Source organism: Euprymna scolopes, chromosome 35 (genome assembly GCF_053919585.1).
Source record: "Euprymna scolopes isolate OS-2025 chromosome 35, ASM5391958v1, whole genome shotgun sequence".
In the NCBI taxonomy this organism is placed as follows: domain Eukaryota; kingdom Metazoa; phylum Mollusca; class Cephalopoda; order Sepiida; family Sepiolidae; genus Euprymna; species Euprymna scolopes.
Window position 1 is genome coordinate 67,162,258 of NC_136516.1, and position 22,446 is coordinate 67,184,703.

General features: G+C 33.2%; 1 protein-coding gene across 1 annotated transcript in view; it reads left to right on the forward strand.

The window, feature by feature from the left end:
• Positions 1–22,446, forward strand: part of LOC145259891 (BAI1-associated protein 3-like) — a 2,054,292-nt gene that overhangs the window by 1,879,845 nt on the left and 152,001 nt on the right. The window contains exons 16-18 of the mRNA XM_080117785.1: positions 7,316–7,372; positions 10,011–10,108; positions 19,579–19,630. Of these exons, the coding sequence (XP_079973911.1) occupies positions 7,316–7,372; positions 10,011–10,108; positions 19,579–19,630 (207 nt within the window). The remainder of the gene's footprint in view (positions 1–7,315; positions 7,373–10,010; positions 10,109–19,578; positions 19,631–22,446) is intronic.

The following is a 22,446-nucleotide window of genomic DNA, read 5'->3' on the forward strand; positions in this document are numbered from 1 at the left end:
TCTTTTCAGTTTGAGAAACCATCCCGTCTTTCCTCTGCAATAAAACCCTTTTGTTGTTAGTTGTTTCAAGGTGTTTTGCTGTTTTTATGATTATTAATTTAATAATTATTAGGAGAGTAATGCATCTATATTTTATAACCTAAAAAATGGTGAAGCAGACCTTCTGATCACAAAACATTTTTCCTTGAATAAAAAAAAAATGAAAAGGGACCATATCGCAAAGGCGCAAAGGCAGTAAGAGACTTTTCTCACGAAAAAAAAACGTAACAAAAACAAAACTAAAATATTATTAATTTTATGTTTTTCTCCATATCGCCGATACGAACAGCGCAATCAAAAGGGAAAAGTAAAAAAAAAATCTAGAAAAAACTTCGAGAAGAAACGTGTTCCCCGTCTCCTTTTTAAAAAACAATGTAAGAAAATAATGTCTAATACTGATGAATTTTGTTTAAAAAACAAGGAAAAACAATAAACTAACCACACACACACACACACACACACACATATATATATATATATATATATATATATATATATATATATATATATATATATATATATATATATTGTTCACTCTTTTTGCCATTGGCTTATGTCTTAAAAGTATATTTTTCTATTTTAGTTTAATGTAAAATTTTTCTTTTTTTTTTTTTCTTGCCTCTTTTTGAGTATTTTATCTCTTATTTTTGTCTCTGGTTCAATATTTTCCTTTTTCTCCATATGGTCCTTCGACAATGTCTTTTCTGTACTTCGGATAGATGATGTTTTGGTCTGCTTAAAACTATTTATATTTAAAAAAAAACTTGCTGCAAACCTTCGCAAAGATGTCACAACCGAACGACATCACAACCCAACTACTCGTGAATATGGCTATTTTATAAGCCATAGAGAGACCCACTTACGAGGTAAAAAAAACTTGGCAAGCTGGAGCTGCAGTCGCACAGGCGCCGACTCCAGACTAACGCCTTGTCTTCACGCCAATACCGTCGCCACTGTCACCGTTCAAACATGCCAGGACTGTGTTTTTATCATAGTCGTTATGGCGCTGAGGCACAGAAATGCAAAAAGCCCTTTTCGTATTCGAACCAGGAAAATGATCGTCTGGAGAACTGAGCACGGAACATTTTCCACAGAACTCCCACATTCATGCCCATTTTATCACATACTCCCTATTCCAAGCACGTTGCTTGGTTGATACCGGAGCTGCTTGCAGTATCTTGCCACTGAAACTCCTCACTGAGAAGCTTCCAGTGTCGCCCATCACACTGCAAGCGGTGAACCACATACAGTCAAATTTCTAGCTCTCTGGACCTGGAATTACGGAGAGACTTTACGTGGGTTTTTACTATAGCAGATTTACCCTATCCCATTCTAGGCGCGGACTTTCTGAATCGTTTCAACTTGAAGGAAGAAAAAAAATGAGCAGATTTCACTGAATGAAATTCAACTGAAATCCTTTAATGAAGTTAACAAACTACCAACACATACCTTACTTGCACATCCTGTGCCTGATGCCCAGTTTTTACTGGTCATGGAGGCATCAGGCACAGCTGTAGGTGCGGCGTTGCAACAACAGCATCAACAACTACAACCCCTCGCATATTTTTCGAGGCAGCTGAAACCGGCAGAACAACGTTACAGCACATTTGGCCGTGAACTCCTGGCTATATCCCTTGCAGTGAAACACTTTCAGCATTCACTCGAGTTCCGACAATTTATGATCTACACTGATCACCGTCCGCTTACATTTGCACTGCGTTCTAAGCCGGACGAAACTCGTCACTTGGATTTTGTTTCGCAATTTACCAGCGATATCCAACATATCTCTGTGAAACAGAATACTGCGGCAGATACCTTATCCCGTCTCCATATTCATTCTCTGTCCTCACCTTCGGATATCGACTTACAGCAGATGGCCTTAGACCATCCAAGTCTGGACACTTTGGATCCGTCGTCATCTGAATTTGCAACTTGCTAATTCACATACCTGCCCGTGCCTACGTCTGACACGCAGATCATTTGTAACACTTCAACGGATTCACCTCGACCATTTGTTCCATTGACTCATCGTAGAGTTGTTTTTGACACCCTACACAACCTGGCACATCCCGGATGCAAAGCCACAGTGAAGCTGATTACAGCTAGATTTTTCTGGCCAAATATGAGGTGTGATATCACTGCCTGGACACGTTCATGTGTATCCTGCTAAAAGTCAAAGGTTCATAAGCATATCCGTGCACCCTCAGAACATTCAGCAACCCGGACGCTCGGTTTAGCCATGTTCATATGGCCAGTCATTCATCGATTTACTTATCTCCTAACCTGCATAGGCCGTTTCACACGGTGACCTGAAGCTATTCCTCTAAAAGATATTTCGGCTGAATCCGTAGCACAAGTCCTTATATCAGGCTGGATATCGCGTTACAGAGTTCCCACAACCATTACCACAGACCGTGGTGCCGAGTTTGAATCTCACCTGTTCCAAGAACTCTTCAGAATTTTACGGATCAAACGTATTGGCACGACAAGCTATCACCCGGCTTCGAACGGGATGATAGAGCGCTTCCCTCGACAATTGAAAGCTGCGTTACGCGCTTACCCAGATCAACAGTGATGGAGCGAATACATTCCTGTTATCCTTCTTGGATGTCGTGCATCGATCAAGGAGGACCTGGAATACTCTCCAGCCGAACTTTTCTATGGAGTACCACTATCGTTGCCAGGTCAAATGCTGACCCCGATAGAGTTAACAACTACAAATTCAGCTCTGGATGTCGAAAGACTGCGAGCTTATTTTAGTAAGCTCCCTCCGATGCACACTAGGGAACAGACCATATGATCATCAGTCCCAAAGGACATTTCATATTGAACTCACGTTTTTTTCAGAAAGGACGCTGTGAAAGCACCTCTATCTCCACCTCATACTGTCCCTTATCGCATGCTTTCATGTACTGATAAACTTTTCACCCTAGATATCAGTGATAAAAGAGAAAATGTGTCTATTGACAGAGTAAAAAAAGCCTTTTTAGACAAAAAAAACACACGAGCCACACATTCCCCCTACTTAGACACAGCATCAAAATATACATACACATGACGTGAATGCTAAAAATGACAATTATGTTACTACTACACGTGGTGGCCGCCGTGTACATTAGCCCAAAAAGCTATGTAAATCTTTGTACATATGAAACTTTACATATTCTGTTTATTATAAAAAAAAAAGAAATTTTCACTGAAAAGACACTTCTTGACATTACTCTGCTACACATTTTGTATTTTAAAAAAACTGCTACTTTTTTTATTTTCTTCGTCGGTTTCCGCATAAGCAAGGGGTGGTGTAGCGGTTAACGAACTATTTTCTATATGCGGATAAATGCCCTTTGCCAACGTGATTCGGCAAAACTGACCAATCGGTTGGCAGAGCGCATTGATTGTTGCAGTCTCTTAAAGGACTATTTTTAGTCCTTTGGAAACTCAGCTGATTTGGTCAGAGAGACACCAGCCAGCAGCCAGAACAGATCTCTCTCACAGTACTTCTAACGCCGCTACTCACTGGCTACTGCCATCCGTCACTAACCTACCCGACCATCAGCAGACGACACCTAGCCGGGCAGATTCCTTTGCCCTTTCTTTCTTTTCAGTTCGAGAAACAATCTCGTCTTTCCTCTGCAATAAACCCCTTTTGTTGTTATTTGTTTTAAGGAGGTGTTCTGTTGTTTTATGATTATGAATTTAATAATTATTAGGAGAGTAATGCACCTGTATTTCTTCACCTATATATATATATATATATATATATATATATATATATATATATATATATATATATATATATATATATATATATATATAGTACAAATTATGAATTACAATCTTAAAAATTCCGAAACAAAATTAATTGTATATTTTTCCTTTCCTGAAAGAAACGGGACATTTCTAGGTAAAATTGCGCATTCAGTCCAAAAGGGTGCGTTCACTTGTTGCTAAATTCATTTGATCGTGTTGTATTTAGACGCGGTGACGACTAAGTAATTTTTTATCTTTTCATTTTTCGGTGTCGTTTGGTTATTCAGTTATTAATCAAAACAACTTATTATTAAATCGTTTTAATCTTCATTCATGACAATTATTGGTTGTAAATAGCTTTAAATATGCGAGCATTTGCTTAGAACATTAAAGCCAGAAAATGCTTTCAATTCAACAGTTTAAATACCTCCAAACATGAAAAAAATAAAAACAGTTTAGAGATCAGTAAAAATCCAGATTTTTTTTTATTTAAAAACATTTTTATTTGTTCAAATTCTAATTTTGAACTCATATAAGAGTTGGCCTCTAAACCGTTATATTTTTCAAATTTCAAATGCATTCAAACAATGGAAATAATTTCAAATGCATTCAAACAATGGAATTAATTTCAAATGCGTTCAAACAATGGAAATAATTTCAAATGCATTCAAACAATGGGAATAATTTCATAATTTCTAAATTTCTTTTAAATTCGAACCTAACGAAGTATGCTTGTTTTGTTTTAAAAATGACAAATGTTTTACGAATAAATACATAGTAGTGGATTATTATAATTAATTATTTTTAAATATTTTTTATTCGCTTTAGTTTATGCTACTGCAATTTTGATTTGAAAAATATTCGATTTATCGTTAATAAATAAAAATCATCGATTGAATATGTTAGTCACATAGTGACGATAAAAACATTTACACATGCAGACAATAATTGGTCATATAATCTTATAAATGTGGGATTATCTGCAATTGGATTTGTATTTTTGCTTGTTATTGTGGAAATAGCCTGATTGCACTAATGTCTAACATCCTTTCGATTTTCATGGGCGTTGCAAATCTGGAGGCAAATGTTGATCGATGTGAAGGGCGACAAGAAAATGTCACAGACCACAGCCAAAATGCGTAAAACTTTAACTTGCAACAACAACTAACTCGTCTACGAATTTACAATTGAACTTTTGCTTCAAAATAGTGGAGAACTCCAACTCAAATCTACTTATAATATGAATAGCACGTCCTTTGTATGTCTACCGATGTTTGGAATGTTTTCAAAAAAGATAATTACATAACAACGTTCGGTGGCAAATGTCACTGATGTTGTGTAGAACTTGGAAAATTTAATCATCTCAAAAAATTACATTAATCGAAATAAATTAGGCAAAAGGCCCTTCAAAAGTGTAAAGTAGGGGGTTATGGCCAATCTTTGTCACTGTACTTTATAACTGTCTAAGTTATTCCTATCTAGAGTCTTCAATCGATAAATGATACGACATTCGCTGCACGGGTCGTCTCGTCCTATTTAACATTTCCGAATCGATTTTTTCCAAATAAATATTTACATAAATCATTTCATTTTAAAAAAGTAATTTCATAACAGCCAAAACACATAAATAATGTTTTTCTGTGATTAATAATATTGTAGGGTCTGCATTGGCGCTTAACATTTTACAAGAACGAAATACGCTTTACTTATAATATAATGATATCTGAATAATAAACGCCCGATGCCCGAAGGATCTAATCTAAAGTCTATAAACATTCGATGCTATTTGTGTTTGTTTTTCTTTTTTGTCTGTTTTTTTTTTTCTGCAGATAGTACACAGAACGCGGAATAATTTTCGAGAAAAGGCAATATTTTCTTTGCTACAATTAATTACATCTCTAATTGACCAATATTTTTTAATGCAGTTTGCGGGCACTAAACAATAAAAGCAACACATTTTATTGAAAAACTTGCAGGCACAATCAGTGTTACCTTAGCTGTAATGAAACCCCGTATATTATTGCTTTTAAAGTTGTGACACTTAATACCATATTTTTTGCGAATTTTTATTTCTAAAATAAAACTAGATGTTTGTTTAGTTTATGGATGCCCGTTACAGAAGACACATCCAGCTATATTATAGTTTGTTTGTTTTTTGTTTTTTTGCGTTTTAATTGTATCGTGGGTAAGCGGTAATTGAAATTGATCATTGAACCTACGTGATAATGGATGGAAGTGGAGAAAGAATTGAGTATTATCCTTAAATTTTTTAAATGTAATATTTATTGAAACTAAATTGAAATTTGTAACTGCTAACACAACGAGTTTTTTAACAGACAAAAACACAAAGTTTTGTTTCCTCATTTGATTCATATTTCATATTTCATATTTCATTTTCATATTTCATTTTCATATTTCATTTTTCATATTTCATATTTCATTTTCATATTTCATATTTCATATTTCATTTTCATATTTCATTTTTTTTTTCCACATAATTTTTCAATGAATGGATCAGCGAGATATTTAAATAAACTGAATAAATTTACACTGGTCATTAATATGCCGTAAACAGAACAAAGCTAAATATTAACAACATCGTTATCAGACATCTCCTAATTAAGGCCGGCTACCGAGAGCATTGCAGAATTTGTTTATTACTTACATTAGATTAGGCAGGATATCCCCTCCCACCAAAATACTTTGTTGGCGTCCAGCAGTGTGCTGGGATACTGGTGATCGTTTTATCAATATAAGGTGTTGTCCTGAATGGAGTTCACACTCACCGAACTTACCCTTATTTATTTTGGGGTTATTTTAAAGAATGTCTATCAAGACTATTCCTGAAGTGGAGATGATCGTTATAGTAAAAATGAGGAGAGTTCATCAGAATTATTGTCAATTTTGCATGTACTATTCTATTACTATTCACGTCTGATTTACATTGAACGGTGATAAAATAAAGAGCATTATATGTCTTAGGAAAAATTGTAGCATGTGTGTGTGTGTGTGTGTGTGTGTGTGTGTGTGTGTGTGTGTGTGTGTGTGTGTGTGTGTGTGTGTGTGTGTGTGCTTTGTAGGGTTCGATCGCTCCACAAGAAAAAAATGGCGACTCGCAGTTACTTTTGTACTTGACGATCACACGTGAACAACGCATACTCTTGCCGTTTCTATGCAAATGAGACTATACGGGTGCATAAAAGGAACCGCGAAGAGAACAGGAGGTTGAGTTGGAAGACGGCGTGTTACGGAGATGGATACATTGAATAGACTGTTTAAGCTAATTAGAAAAACCGTGGGCGGAAAAAATCAAACAATTTTATTTAAACAAACTTTCAAACTAGAGACATTTTTGACTGAAACTTGAAGGACAAATCAGGAATAAATTGAAGTTTATTTGTGCCAAAAATGGTCAGATTGCAGGAAGGTTTGTACATTTTATTACAAAAGGATAGCTTCTTAATTTGCCACCTACCGGATAATTCACGAACTATACTGTTTCCTTCTTTTTTTTTCTTTTTTTCAGAAAGGAACGTCCGATTGGTACGAGCGCATTGCTAAACGGGTCAAATCTAAATCTAAGGTATGGACAACCTTTTTGTTTCCGTAGAAAACAAATCATTCCGGTTGATTTAAGTACCGTTTTTGTTTTTTGGTTTTTGTTTTTTTTGTTTTTTTGTTTGCTTGTTTTTTTTTTGTTTGTTTGTTTGTTTGTTTTTTTTTGGGGGGGGGTATCTCGACCCGGCGTTTCCCGGAAATATTTTTACTTTCATTCTCGTTGTGTATTTTTTCAAATTATCCTTTTTTTAACAAATTATTTACCTATTAAACAGAATTTTCAAAATTCAATTAAATTACTGCAGCATCGTTTGGCTATCAAAATATAAACTGAACCCAATGCGGATGTGATAATAATTATAAAGCCAGAAATGATCTTTTATTCAACATACTAAATCTTTTCCAATTCCTTTCAAATTTCGAAGTGCAACGAAGTAATTGCTGTTAATTATTAACAAAACATTAATGCTGAGTTTTTTTTGGGGGGGGAGGGGGAGACACTGGAATGCATTCTGATAGATTTAATTTCGTAAATAAAAATAAGACATGAAATTGTTTAATTTAAGCATTTGATATTAACTTTGCAACTTGTTTTCATTTATTTCCTCTAAATAAAATATTAAAAATAAACGGTTGACTATTGTTTCTTTCTTTAAGGTTGATTGATTCTTTGTTTTCTAAATGAAAACCTCGTTATGCTTTACAGCTTTTGCGTTTTCCCACGCGTCATTATCAATAAGTACTAATCAATAACCTATTGCCTTTGCAATGGTTGTTCCACGAATTGGATACGATTTTATTTAATTGTCTTAAGAGTTGTGCTTAGTTTTTTATGGGTTAAACATAACTAAGACGACATTATTTAATAACTGTCATTCTCCATTGGAAGTAGTTATTATAATTTCCCCGGCATAGACAGGGGCGCCAAATTGTAGAATCATAAATTAATGTGTACATGTGTATTTATGCAAACATAAATAGTTTGTGAGTTTATAATTGGTCAACAATCTTAACAAAACCCCATCAACACATTTTACTTATAATTTAAAAAGTTGAACTTCAGATTAAAAATGTCAAACATCACAACTTTATATCATTTAAATTTATTGAACTAATAGTTTTATTATATTATTTATTGTGTTATTCTCATAATGTTTCTACTATCCAGAGATTAAAGGTTTAATCTTCACTGCAGACAAAACACACTAAGGATTTAATAAAAATTATTTAAGACTTCTACCCCGTCATAGCTGACAGAATGAGAACAATATTTCCATATGGATAAAATAAATGGTTTAGTTCGAAATTCCGTATGAATTTCAGACTTCTACATAAAGATTACCGAGTTTGATAAGATGTACGTGTAGTTATATCGACTGAAACTTTGTGAAGATAACACCCAAGCTGAAAATAATCCAAATTATCAATAATCATCTCAAACTTTCCGAATCACAGCTGAACTTTAAATAAAAAGAGGCTGAATTCCAAATCAGAAAAAGATGCGCCTGTGGAGATAACCAACCAAATATTTCTTTCTCTCTAAACAAATGAATCGCCATGTTTAATAACCAATAAATTGTTTGACTTTAAGAAGTATCTGTTTTAATTCTCCTCGCAGACATGGAGGCACTTTGTAAAATATCCTGGTTCTTGTTGGAATTGTTAACCGTTTGAAATTATAAGTTATTTGCGGTAAGTGCTAGAGAGGATAGGGAGTTGGTTTATATCGAAGAAACGGAATAAAAATGTACTAACAACAGTTCATTGCTGCCATTCATGTTACATATAGATTCATGTTACATATAGATTCATGTTACATATAGATTCATGTTACATATAGATTCATGTTACATATAGATGGTTTTCTTCAATTTGATGTTGAAATTTTTGTCATTTTTTGAAGTTGAATATTATTTTGAATTGAGTTTTTTATTATTTAGAAGTTGAACACGTTACATTGTGATGTAGATATTTTAATTTTAAATTTAACGTTATGTGTTTATATTGAACTATTTTTATTTTAATTAAACCGTTTTTACAATTTGAATTTAAGCATTTTTACTTTTAAGTTGAGCATTTTTAATTTTAAATTGAATCGTTTAAATTTTAAGTTGAGATATTTTAATTTTAAGTTGAGCATTAGTGATTTTAATAAAGCTATTTTAATTTTAAATTAAGCTTTCTTAATTTTCAATACAAATTTTTCAAAAAATTTCATATTTTTTTAACATTTTTAATTTCAAGTCTATCATTTTTAATTTTATGTTGTCATTTTTTATTTAAAGTTGAGCATTTTCATCTGAAATTGATATTTTAATTTTAAAATTTATTTTTATTTCTGTGAAAATTGAGTCTTTTAAATTGAATTGGAAGATAAGTTATTTTTTACTTTCAATTTTTTTCTTTTTATTTGAAGTTGATCCTTTTAATTTTAAGTTTAGATGTTAATTCCAACTTTTTAATTTAAAAGTAAATTCATGAAAATATAATTTTGATCATGTATTGATGCACACCACATCATTGATGTGGTTTTTCTACTTCTATCTATTCGATAAGTTATGTTGTATTACCGTTTCCTGGTGACATAGAACATTTTCTAAAACCCGTTTTATAAATCTTTTTTCATTGTTTGCTTTGTTTATATTTTTCATAATTCTTCCCAGAATGAAGGAGACATAATGAGAAGTTTGATTGAATTGACTACTCTGCTCAACGCTGACATGCACCAGGCGGTGCACTTCTACCAGAAACTCTATGAAAAGTAAGCAACGATTCCATTGACAATAAAATTATTCATGCCATGCAAATATATTATTACTTTTACTCCATGAGCAAATAAATAATAGTCTTTATATTAAAAGTACAATTCTGTAAAGTGTAAAATAGTCAATAGTCCTCTATCATACTAGGATGATTTCTGTCAAAATATGAATCTGCAACGACCTTAAGACGACGAATACGTAGGCAGATAACATCCCGAAGCAATGTTTGACGCCAACTTGTCTTGTTTATCTATCTACACACACATATATATTATTATTATTATTATTATTATCATTATTATTATTATTTTTTTATTATTATTATTATTATTATTATTATTATTATTATTATTATTATTATTATTATTTATGTAAATAGTGTCATATCTTCCTACGATGTGCAGACCGTTTCGATCATAATTGATCTCGTCAGACAAGAAAATTTAAAAATCAAAAAACAAGAAAACTCTATTAATTACAAACACTATAAGAAACATCTCCTTTATAACCTCAATCTAATCTGAAGTCTTAAACACTACTTGAACCTCACACATAAGACATGGCCGAATACACCATCGGTCTACCCTCAACTCCTTTACTGATGTGAACAATCAAACTCATTATGATCTTATGGTCTTATTCTCATATACCCATTTCACTCCACCTTCAACCCGCCTATATCAAGTATCTACCCCATTAATAATACATATTTTCATTTCAGAGTCTCTTCCACTTTTTACCATATTCTATATGTAATTTCTGTAGTTTTTTTTTTTGCTACACATGTATAAATTTCTACTCCCCACCTATATTGTAAACGTATATATTACCATACCCATCCCCCCACAACCCCATCTTAGTATTTTAGTATGCTTCAATTCCTGTATGACTAAATGTTACTGTATATAATTTAGATGAAGAAAATAGCCTGACAGCCGATGTCGTTTCGTAAATTGACCATATTTTTATTTAACACCTTCTTTACCCCTTTATTATATACCTGTACATGCATTAATGTGTATTGTTTTGTATGCGTACTTTATGTTCGTACCTATTTATATTTGCATCTGTTTATTTGTATATCTATTAATATTCTCTTACTATTCTAATAGGATTTCCAATTCCATGTACTATCTAACTCCAATCCACCCATACAAAAAAAAACATCTACTCATACAAAAAAATAAAATAAATAAATAAAAAAATAAATAAAATAAAATAAAAAAATAATAATAAAATAAAACAAATATTATAAACTTTAATTAATAACTAGTAAAATGAATACTTTACATAACACATAATAATATGGTATAATTTAACATTTTTTATAACTCATTATAATGATGATACTAATAACTACTTATTAACAATATGCATATATTCTCATATTTATATTCAATTTTCTTAATAATTTTTTAATAATTTCATAATAGTTTTTAATCGAAAATTTTATCTTAAATATATTCCATTTTAATTTTTAATATCCTGATACTATTCAACTAAATACATTCTTATGTCTGTATAACAGTACCTCTGTACGTAGGTTTATTTCGTTAGACGCTCGTCTTTGTATATTTATTGTGTACATATGTATATATGTAGATGTTCATATAGATGTATTTGCTGAGGTATAAATATATGTATTTTTATATGTGTGTGGGTGTCTATCCATATATATATGTGTTTATGTATATATATATATATATATGTATATATATGTGTATATATATGTGTGTGCGTGTGTTAGTGTGTGTTTTTGTATCTATATCTGTATCTGTATATGTCTATATATATGTGTATGTGTGTGTATATATATGTATATATATGCATATGTATGTATAAGCATTTGGATATATATGTGTGTATATTTGTATATGTGTGTGTAAGTCTGTATATTTGTACGTATCTGTATATTTGTATACATGTGATTATCTGTGTATCTATACATATAGCTGTATTCTTGCATGTGTGTATGTTCTTTTATGTATATATTTACGTGTGTATGTTTGTGTCGCTTTCGTACATGTATGTATGTATTTGTATATTTGGTACATATGTATGTATGCAGATATATGCCTCAGTATGAATATGTCTCCCCTAGTCAATCCCCCTACCCCTAACTTAACGCATAACGACACGTAACTCTAGGAGTAAAATCATACAAATGCAAAGTTCTTTTCTTTTCGTGACACGTTCAATATAAGTAAAAACCCCTCCCACACCACCCTCCTGTAAAATCTACAGCCCAATAAAATTATGACCCATTTTTAATTTTATTTCAAATTTACATTCTGTTGTGAAAAGTTTTGAATATCTTCCAATAGGTCCTAATGCGATCTTTCCTTTTTTCTTTTTTATATCCTCTTTTTTATATCCCCTTTTTTAGAGAGTTCGCAATTTATTATAAAATCTTTTTATACTTTTTGGAAGAGCTCCATTTTTCTTTAATTTCTCTATAATCTATCCCATTTTTCATTTTTCTTTTTGGCGTCGAGAGGTTCCAGGTCGCCTGATGAAGTCTCTTTGACTGAAACAGATGGCTATTTGTAGCGACCATATGTAACTGTTTACCTCAAATAATAATAATAATAATATATATATATATATATATATATATATATATATATATATATATATATATATATATATATGCATGGGGGTTCTGAGGACTCACTAATGGACCAAGAGGTATCGACGCTTGGGGTTGTCGTGGTATGTGTACTTTGTAGTACGTCATCTTGGCGTTAAGTGCTACGACTGTTGTTCTCTGTATATTATCTTGTGTTCTCAATACTAATACCTTGTTCTAACCCATATCCGTTTCCCTGTCTTCTGTAGTAAGTCTTCTGTGCCACAACATGTTCAAACCTTTAAATGAAATAATCATCATAAATTTTGGAATATATATAAATATTTATTTTTCTAGAATAAAAATTATGTATCTGTACAAAATTTCGATTAATACTTTCAGAAATAAAATGTCGTTTCAGTATATCTTGATTTTAATCTTCGTATAGGGACATACTCGCGGAAGTGGTGCAAAATTGTTCTGTTTGAGGGATTCGTTTTTCCTGCCCCGTAACTTTCTGGTACATTCACGTACATGTTTTCATAGAACTAATTGAAACAATAAACTGCACCAACACATCATAGCACTAACACACAAGCGCGCGCACCCATTTTCGGTATTATTTCCACCTCTCTCTTCATCCTTATCTGATGTCCGCTATCATCGTGCTATATTCGTAAATCGAATGTTGCCGCTGAGTCTTTGTCAATTACCGGCTTTAGAAGTCTGAAGCCGCTCACTAGAATTTCAAATTCACCTTCATTTTCTGCTCGGATTCATACGCCCAACACAAGAGCAACATTTATCACCTGGAAGAAATATGGTTCCTCAGATTTAGAAACCTCCGTTTTAAATAATAACATTTGCAAAATTAATTTTTTTTGTCTGTCGTCTCATATATATACACTGCGTATCAAATTATTAACGAGTTTACATTTTTTTTTAAATATTTAAGGAACAAGTGAATAAAAATCCATGAAACTTTGAGAAAGTGCTTACGATACTATTCAGCTACTCCAGTCCGGAAATAAAAGTATTTAAAGCAGTATTAGCGAAACTATGGCAAAATATAGGAATATCTGTTGATTTCAGTGTGTCAAGTTATTAACGAGGTTGAGAAAAAAACACAATGTGCCCATAACTTGCTTATTGAAATAATATTCAAACATTAAATGAACCAGTAAAAATTCTTAGAACACAATAACTACATAGCAATTTCTCCGTTGACATAATAAGTATGGCATATGCGATCATTTTTTATGAGTGACTTGAAAAGACGTTGGTCCACAGAATTAGTCAAATTTGTGATTTCGTTAACAGTTATTCCTCGCGATACCTGTTGGAGAGCATCGCATAACTCATCTTTGCTCTTAAATTGGCATCCACTTGCATAGAGACGTCACTTCATGATACTCCAAAGGTTGTGTTCAAATCTGGTAAGTTTGCAGGCCACTCCATTTTCCGTCACCCGAAAACCCCCAGTTGTTCCAAATACTCTTTGCTTTTGTTTACTGCATGCGAGGGAGCATTATCCTGCATAAAAATAATGGGTCTTCTGAACGTCAACCTTTGCTTCTTCAGCCATGGTTCAAAGTGCTCCTTCAGAAAAGCTATGTAAGCATTCGACGTCATTTTTACGCTTTCTGGGACTCTCCATGGGCCAACTAAAGTACCTCCAATAATCCCAGCCCAAATCATTACCCCACCACCACCTTGTTGATGCCTTAAACGCTGATGACGATGTCGTCCATCTAGGATCCATCCCTTGCTCCAGCCATCTGGGCCATCAAGTGTGACACGCACTTCATCTGTGAACAAAACTTTGGAAAAATCCGTTTTCATGTTGTTCTCTGCCCATTTCTATCGGTTTTGTATGTGATGTTGCTTTAATGGAGGCTTTGTCACAGCTTAACAGACTTTGCCACTTATTTCGAAACGCGACATCGAGTAGTTTTTGAGACATTCTTTAATCCGGCTTGGACAAAAACTTCTCGACTTGTCTGTCCAGAATTCTTAACAACTTCACGTTTAATTTGGAGTAGAGAACGGCATGAAACAACTCTAGATTTACTTTTATCAGCTCTTTTACATAACTTTGTAGGGTTCTTGACGAAGTTCGTCACAGTTTGATGGTACTTTCCTATCATTTCGATATTTCGAGGGTAGTTTTATCTTTTGCTGCTCTGTAATAATATCTTGTTTTAGAACTACTCAATCCAGCTTTACGACTCATTTTATTGACAAAACAAACTGCCTTGTTAATAATTTGACACAACTCAAATACCGATGGCAATTTGTTTACATTGCGCCGAACAGTGCGAAAGTTTCACAGTGCACTAATCTGGGTATTTCCATGCCCAGCGATTACAGATATGCATGATGAAAATATTGATATTCCTCGTTGTATTATAAAAGGGCTTTAGGTGTCGACGAAAATTTGAAAATATTTTAAAATTCACGAAAATATCGACTGTTCTCATTTTCGTATTTTAAAAATTAAATTGAAATCCTCAAGGGCATCTGGTTGAAATGGTACGTGGGAAACAGCGTCTTGAGGTGTCGGGAAAAAAATGAAAACATTTTAAATTCGCAAAAATATCGACTGACATTATAAAACTTAAGATCCATGCTATATATGACAAACCTTTGCACCGACTGTGTGCTATCAACATTTCTAAGAAGTGGAGATGGTGCTACACAAGCTTTCGCCACTAACCTTTGTGTGGTAGTCTTACAGTAGCATTCAATTTAATTAATCCAACATTAACATCTGCAACAAGAGCATTGGCGAAAAAGTGAAGGCAACGGAGATAAAGAATATTGCTGGCAGTCTCCAGCTAAAGCTCTACACAGTTCGGCCTACTATGTGGTATCCATTCAATCACAAACCAATGAGCAGTTTTGTTGTTCGCGTCCTTCAGTAGTGACAGAGCAGATCTTTTTACATATGACACTGCTTCCCCGAACTGAGGAGGGGCCGATAAAACAAACCCTACCAATTGCGCGCTCATTTACATTCCTGACAGCCCACTGCAGTTGTCTTGATATCCAGTAAGCGTTGTCTTAAGAAGAATTGCTTCCCAAACAACCTGAAAAAATTTATCCGTATGCCCTTTATTTAAGAATCTGCAGACCAAGAAGTCTCATGTACGTCATGAGTAAGTTGCTGGAAATTGTGTTTAATAGAGAAGTAGTCAACCACCAAAGCAAAAATAATCTCCTCAGTGACATGCAATATGGTTTCCGTTCTGTTAGATCTACAGCAGATGTGCTAACAGTTATATCTAATAGGATTAGTGAATCTCTTGATAGGGTATGGGATAAAGGTATATTCCATAAGATCTCCAGCTACTGGAAATGCTTTCTCAATTATTAAATCCTTTCTCTTTGATAGGTTCATAAGATTAGTGGTTGATAAGCAGAAATCAAAAGCTGTATTAATGCTGGAGTCTCTCAGGCTCAACTCTCTTCCTGATTTATATCAATGATCTCACAAATCACATCATTCGTAGACATTTATGCTGACGACACAACCATCTATGGTGACACATCAAAGGCTGCAAACGGTCAAGTTCTCTCTGATTCTCTTTCCTCTTATCTTGAGCACGTGGTACAATGAAGAAAGAAGTGGCTCGTTAATTTTAATGTATCTAAAATCAAGCTTCTATCTTTACATCATCAACGCTCTGGTCCCCGTTTGGCATCAATTGAAATGAATGGCTCTCGTTTTGGGGAGGCTCCATGTTTTAACAAACTTCTAGGTATGACCTTTACTCTTTATTTGAAATGGAACACGTGCATCAAATCCGTTGCCAAGGTCGCTGGAAAAATAGTGAGATCATTCTACTGTCTCAGTAGATATATCAATGCTGATGCAATTTTCTACCTGTATAAGAGCCAGGTACGTCCGGGGATGGAATACTGTTGCCACATCTGGGCAGAAGCTGCAAGAAAAAACTCATCTTGCCTTGACAGAGTTCAAAATAGACGTAGTGTAGTGGGGAGTGCCCTTTTCTCTTCCCTGCAACATCTTTTCCACAGAAGAGACGTTGCGAGCCTGTCTCTGCTTTATCATTATCAGTGCTCATCTGAACTTCGATCTATGGTCTCCCGTCGCAAAACTTTCACGAAAAATACTCGTCTAGCGGAAATCACTATCAATAATTTTACCCACTCTTTATCTTTGCTTAAACGAACTCTCTTTCGTTTGCCATCAAATCGATTATTGCAAAATCCTTGCCATCGCTACCGGAAGGCATCTCAAACAATATCACCACACTGACACTGGATTTCCAGAACAGCACTCACGCTACCTTGGTAAGATGCTATGCTCCAACAATGACCAACCCCGAGCAAAAAATGGTTGCTTTCATTATTGTTTTCATTATGTCAAGACAAGCTTATCCTCATGGGTTACTTCAATGCACGAGTTGAAGCTGACCATGTTACTTGGTCGAATGAACTCTAATAGTCTTTGCCTTCTTGCAAAGAATTTTGCCTTGGCATCACTAACGTTTTCTTTCAACAGAAAATCCAGTGTAAGATTCTTGGATGCACCCCAGATCCAAGGATTGACGCATGATCGATTACATCATTTATGACAGGCGAGACGTAACGGACATGTCAATCAGTCGTTCTTCTAATAGCATCTGCTTTCTTTTTAATTATGCTCTTCTTCGATGTAATGCGTATTTTCGTCTGGCAAGGAGAAATCACTGAATCTCGACAATCCTAAAACGCATTAATGTCGTACATTTGAAAAGTACGTGGAATCGGAAAAAGCTCAGAAAAAATCAAAAGTATCTCTCGATTCAGTTTACCTTAAAGGTTTGTGAAAGAGTCTTATTACTTGAAATACTCAAAATTTGTCATCGCAAACATCAGAATTTGTTCGATGACAACAATGAAAGCATAAAAAATGTTAATCAATGCACATAAAACGTGAATCCGTAACAATAAATCATATTCCAAACAAAAATAATAATAATAATAATAATAATAATAATAATAATAATAATAATAATAATAATAATAATAATACATACATACATACATACATACATACATACATACTTACTTTTATTTGGGAAAAATTCATTTTAAAATGGGTAAAGTAGAAATGTTTGAAATCAGATTGATTAGTAATCGCCATATTTGATGATCAGAATTATTTCAGTTTTAAATATGTCTGAAAAGGTAATAAAATGCGTATGAACTTTCTTAGCCTATTATTATCAGAATAGAATAAATATAATGTAATGCTAATACTAAGATAGCAATAATTTCTATTTTTAGTAAAATATTTTAAACACTTTTACACCAGTGATATTATTGTCATATTCCGGTGACAAGTTTCAATAATTAATATATTCTTTTTGTAAAAAATCTGTGGTTTATCGATATGATCGATCAAACTGCTTTTTTTTTTTTAAGAACTCTTCATAGTTGTTATGTCCGCTTAACACGTTAAAGGATGCAATAATTATTGTAATTATTCAAGAATTTGTTAATTAATCGATTCCGAAAAGTTAATCAAAGATTAAAAGACGGATAATCTCCCCGGGCCAAAGAATTGTCGGTTCAGAATTGTACTTAACCCCTTGTACTCATTCTTATGAGGATAATCAATTCGTCGAACATTTTGTCGCACTTTTCGTGGTTTTATGGAATCAATTCATCGTTGAATTGCCTGAATCCGAATTAAATATTTTTTATGCGTTCAATTTTATGCATTTCGATTAAGTTTAAATCTAATTATATGTTATTTATGATAAAGTTAATTTCATATGGCTTCATGGCTTTAACTCTTTCCCTCTTTTTCCATCTCTCCTTTTCTATCTATTTCTAGGTTTCTCTTGAGATCACTCTCTCTCTCTCTCTCTCTCTCTCTCTCTCTCTCTCTCTCTCTCTCGTTCGCACACAGACACACATATACTAAGAATTATGTATCAACCTTTCTTATAGCTATACATATTCTGTCTTAAAAGTAAAGGGGCATCTTGTGCTGAGTGAGTTATAGGTGTAAGGAGGATAAGCTGATAGTGTTAGCACCTCACACGATAATATACAATGATAATCTTTCTGCAATGATTGCATTATTAATACGTATATTTTTAAGAGCACGACAATGCACCGTTTCACAATTTACTGACTACTCCGAGACGAATGAACGCTATGCTGAAACAACTTCCTTATGAAGTGTTACTTGGTATCCAATCTTGGCATCATAATCGAAGGTAGGGGTTCAAGTCAAGCCATGGGTCGTTTCAGATATTGCGAATATGTGCTTGGTTTACCATTACTTTTACGGAATGTGTTTCAATGAATTTACTGCCTCTGTACTCCTTCAACTTATCCGACAGGCAGTAAAATTCCACTCCTTCATGTATACTTTAATGGCTTCTTTTTTCTATGACTATTTCGCTTCGAAATCCCCTTCATATACCATAGTTTTCTGACCGTGTTAACATTTAGAAATTTTAATATAATATGAACTAGTATTGTTGCTTCACCTTCATCCTGGTTTCACCTTATAAATCTGGCCTTATCACAGAAACCCCATATCCATCAGATACGATGTCTTGTTTTGAGCGACTAAAAAATAGTGTGAATTAATTTCTCTTTTTTAGGAGAGCTGGATATCACCGATATTAAAACCTGACTCTCTATAAACTATAAGTATTACGAAGCGTCTTGGTCACCATTAAAATAATTAATCATCAAAACATCCTATTTTCCCATATATCAGATTTCAGCCACACGTTTTATTTCACTCAAGCTACTTAAATAAAAGCAATCCACAATATACATTTATGGTGCATAAATCATTTTAAAGCTTGAACTTTGCACATGTGCATCTATATATTAAACTAAGATTAATATTTGCTGCTTTCTTTTCAGTATTGTCGGTGTGGAATACGTACCCCTTGCTTATCTGCACTTAGAAAAAATGGTAAGTGGACATTTTATTTCTTTTTCAAATGTATACAATTCATATTGTATACCTGTCTCTATCTTCTCTCATTAGAACAAAACTGACACGTATTTTGTTTTTATTTTAACTTGTTTTTAATCGTTCCTCAACTTTTCGTTTTCAGTATCAAATTCAAGATTATATTATTCTGCAATTTAATGACAATTTCAAAACAAAATAACTTTTACACCTGTTTCTAAAAAGTCAGAAATTCATACAGATAACTCATACTTACTCCAAAACCACTTTCATCTTATATTAAAACAAAAGACTCATCCAAAACCAATTCAGCTTAAATATTTAAATTATGATGTTACTATTAGTTGTTAATTTATTTTTATTCCATGCCTTAAAGTTTTTATGGTGTTTCGAACAACATTATTTGTTGCTTGAACTAGACGCCACTGTTCTTTTTAGTATATGTCTCCTTTTGTGTTTGACTTTTATGTTTCACTAATTAAAATCTCAGTTCATGAATGTGTCATTTTTCTTATTCTTTCTTTTGCGGGGTGTCTTTGGATGTGTCGTTTTAATTTGAATTTATGATGATTGAGTGTTGAAGTAAGCAGGATGTGTTACTTTTACTTATTTCTGACTTTTCTGGAAATATTTGTACAAGTTATTGTCTCGAAATTACTCTTGAATCATAGAATGCTTCGTCTTAACTAACAACGGAAAAGTGCGTGAAAATGTGTCTTCTATCTCCATAATGGTATAACCACGAGAGATTTACCCATACCAACCCTCTACATACAAAAAAAGCATTCCGCATCACTTCAAATATATGTGCACGCCAGAAACACTAGAATACAGATTGGAATATGTCTATTCATCCCAGTCTTGATTTGAAATTATGTTGAATTATTAATCCACAGTTTTTTTTTTAGAAAAATCGTTGGAATGTGAATGGAGTCTCCTTGTGTCGGTTGTTTTCGTAATATCATTCCATTACTAGTCTAATTTCCTTTATAGTTCATTTCTTTTTCAGCATAGTCCTTTGTCTTTTACCAGTAATAAGAAAGGCTAACAATCGCAAGGTGCTACGCCGATCATAACGCTTATATCTTTTTTCTATTTTCAGACGTGTAGCTTTTGTATTTGTTTAGTGTTATTTTTATGGTTTTGTTCGTAAACCAGGCCCAGGCTTAATTTACCTCTGATCCTGTCATAGGAATAATGTTTATTTATCCAATATGTACATATAACAGTGCATTATTAAACACACTGTATATGTTGACAATAAAGAATGTTGATCAGCATTTGTTTCAATGGCCTATAATTCGGTAACCAAGCGTTTTTGGTCCTATACCATATACAACATAATCCTAAGATTATGATAGCGATTTTCCAAATGCCATGTATACGAAAAAACATGTCTGAATACGGCGATTAAAGAATACGTTTTATAAAGCCGTGTCGTTGTTATTCTCCTGTATTTAATAAATAGTTTCACGTCATATGGTTTATGCTGTTACGAGAAATATTTCAGTTTCGGAAAAGAAAATAAGAACTAGACTGAAAAGCTTCTCCAGAATTATCTTAACAAATAATGTTACTACTGCTGTTGATGATGAAGGGTAATTCGTTTGATTCGGTTTCGTTGACATTTGTTTCCACGACTGTTTTTAGAATTGGATAAACACGGGAAGAACAACGTGAAGGTTGCCAATATCTTTAGTGAAAATGGTGCAATTGGACCAACAAGTATCAAACACGGCACGCAGGCTCATCAGTTCGTTCCTGTATCCACTTAACCATCGTCGTCTTTCACTGCTGTTGTTTTGTTTCTTTGTTAAGTGACAGTAAATGCATAGAGCTCACTAAAATCATGTTTCAGAATTGTTTGATGTGCATGAGTATCTACTGGCGAACGTCCCCTCTGTGTTCTCATCCACTACACATCCACTGAACAAATTAATATTTTCATCTCATTTTTAATCTCTTCTATTATTCACGTGACGCAGTTTTGGGTTTAATAGTCTTAGACATTTTTTGACAATCTGCGGCCGAATGCATTTCTTCCGTGAGAATATTCTGAAGATGAATTTGGTTCCGGTTTTGATTTTGTTTGTTTCTCCGGTTCTATCTTGTAATCACATATGTATGATATTGCTTTGTCCACCTCTTAATTGTTTTCTTGTCTCGTTTCAACGAAAATAGTCTTCAATAATGCAAAGAATTCAAATCAAGTCTTTCTTATTAACAACATTATCAGTTTTAAATTACTTAATATTCAGAATTTCAACAATAATTTCAGAATAGAACGAAATACATTTGAAAAATGTTGCGTAGATTTATTTTGCAGACAGACGAGCACCAAAACTCTTTAATTATAACCGACATTTGTACTTATAATAGTCATTATAGTAGTAGTTACAATAGGAATCATAATAGTAATTATAGTAGTAGTTATAATAGTACTAGTAATTATAATAGTAGTTGTAATAATTATAATAGTAATTATAGTAGTAGTTAGAATAGTAAGTATAATAATACTTATAATAATAGTTATTATAGTAATTATAATAGTAGTTATAATAGTAATTTTAATAGTAGTTATAATAGTAGTTATTCCTTAGACGGCGTACACATCTTTCCACGTTAAATTTCATTCCAATATCTTTTGAGAAGGTATTACAATCTGTAAAAGCTTGACATAAGTCAACTTCTTAACTGGCATACAGCTTAACGTCATCCATGAAGGGCAGGTGGTTGACTTTTTGTTTGGGTCTTATTGACGACCCTGGCTTATTAAGTAGTTTACTTAGAGGATCCATCGGCAAGCAAAAGAGCAA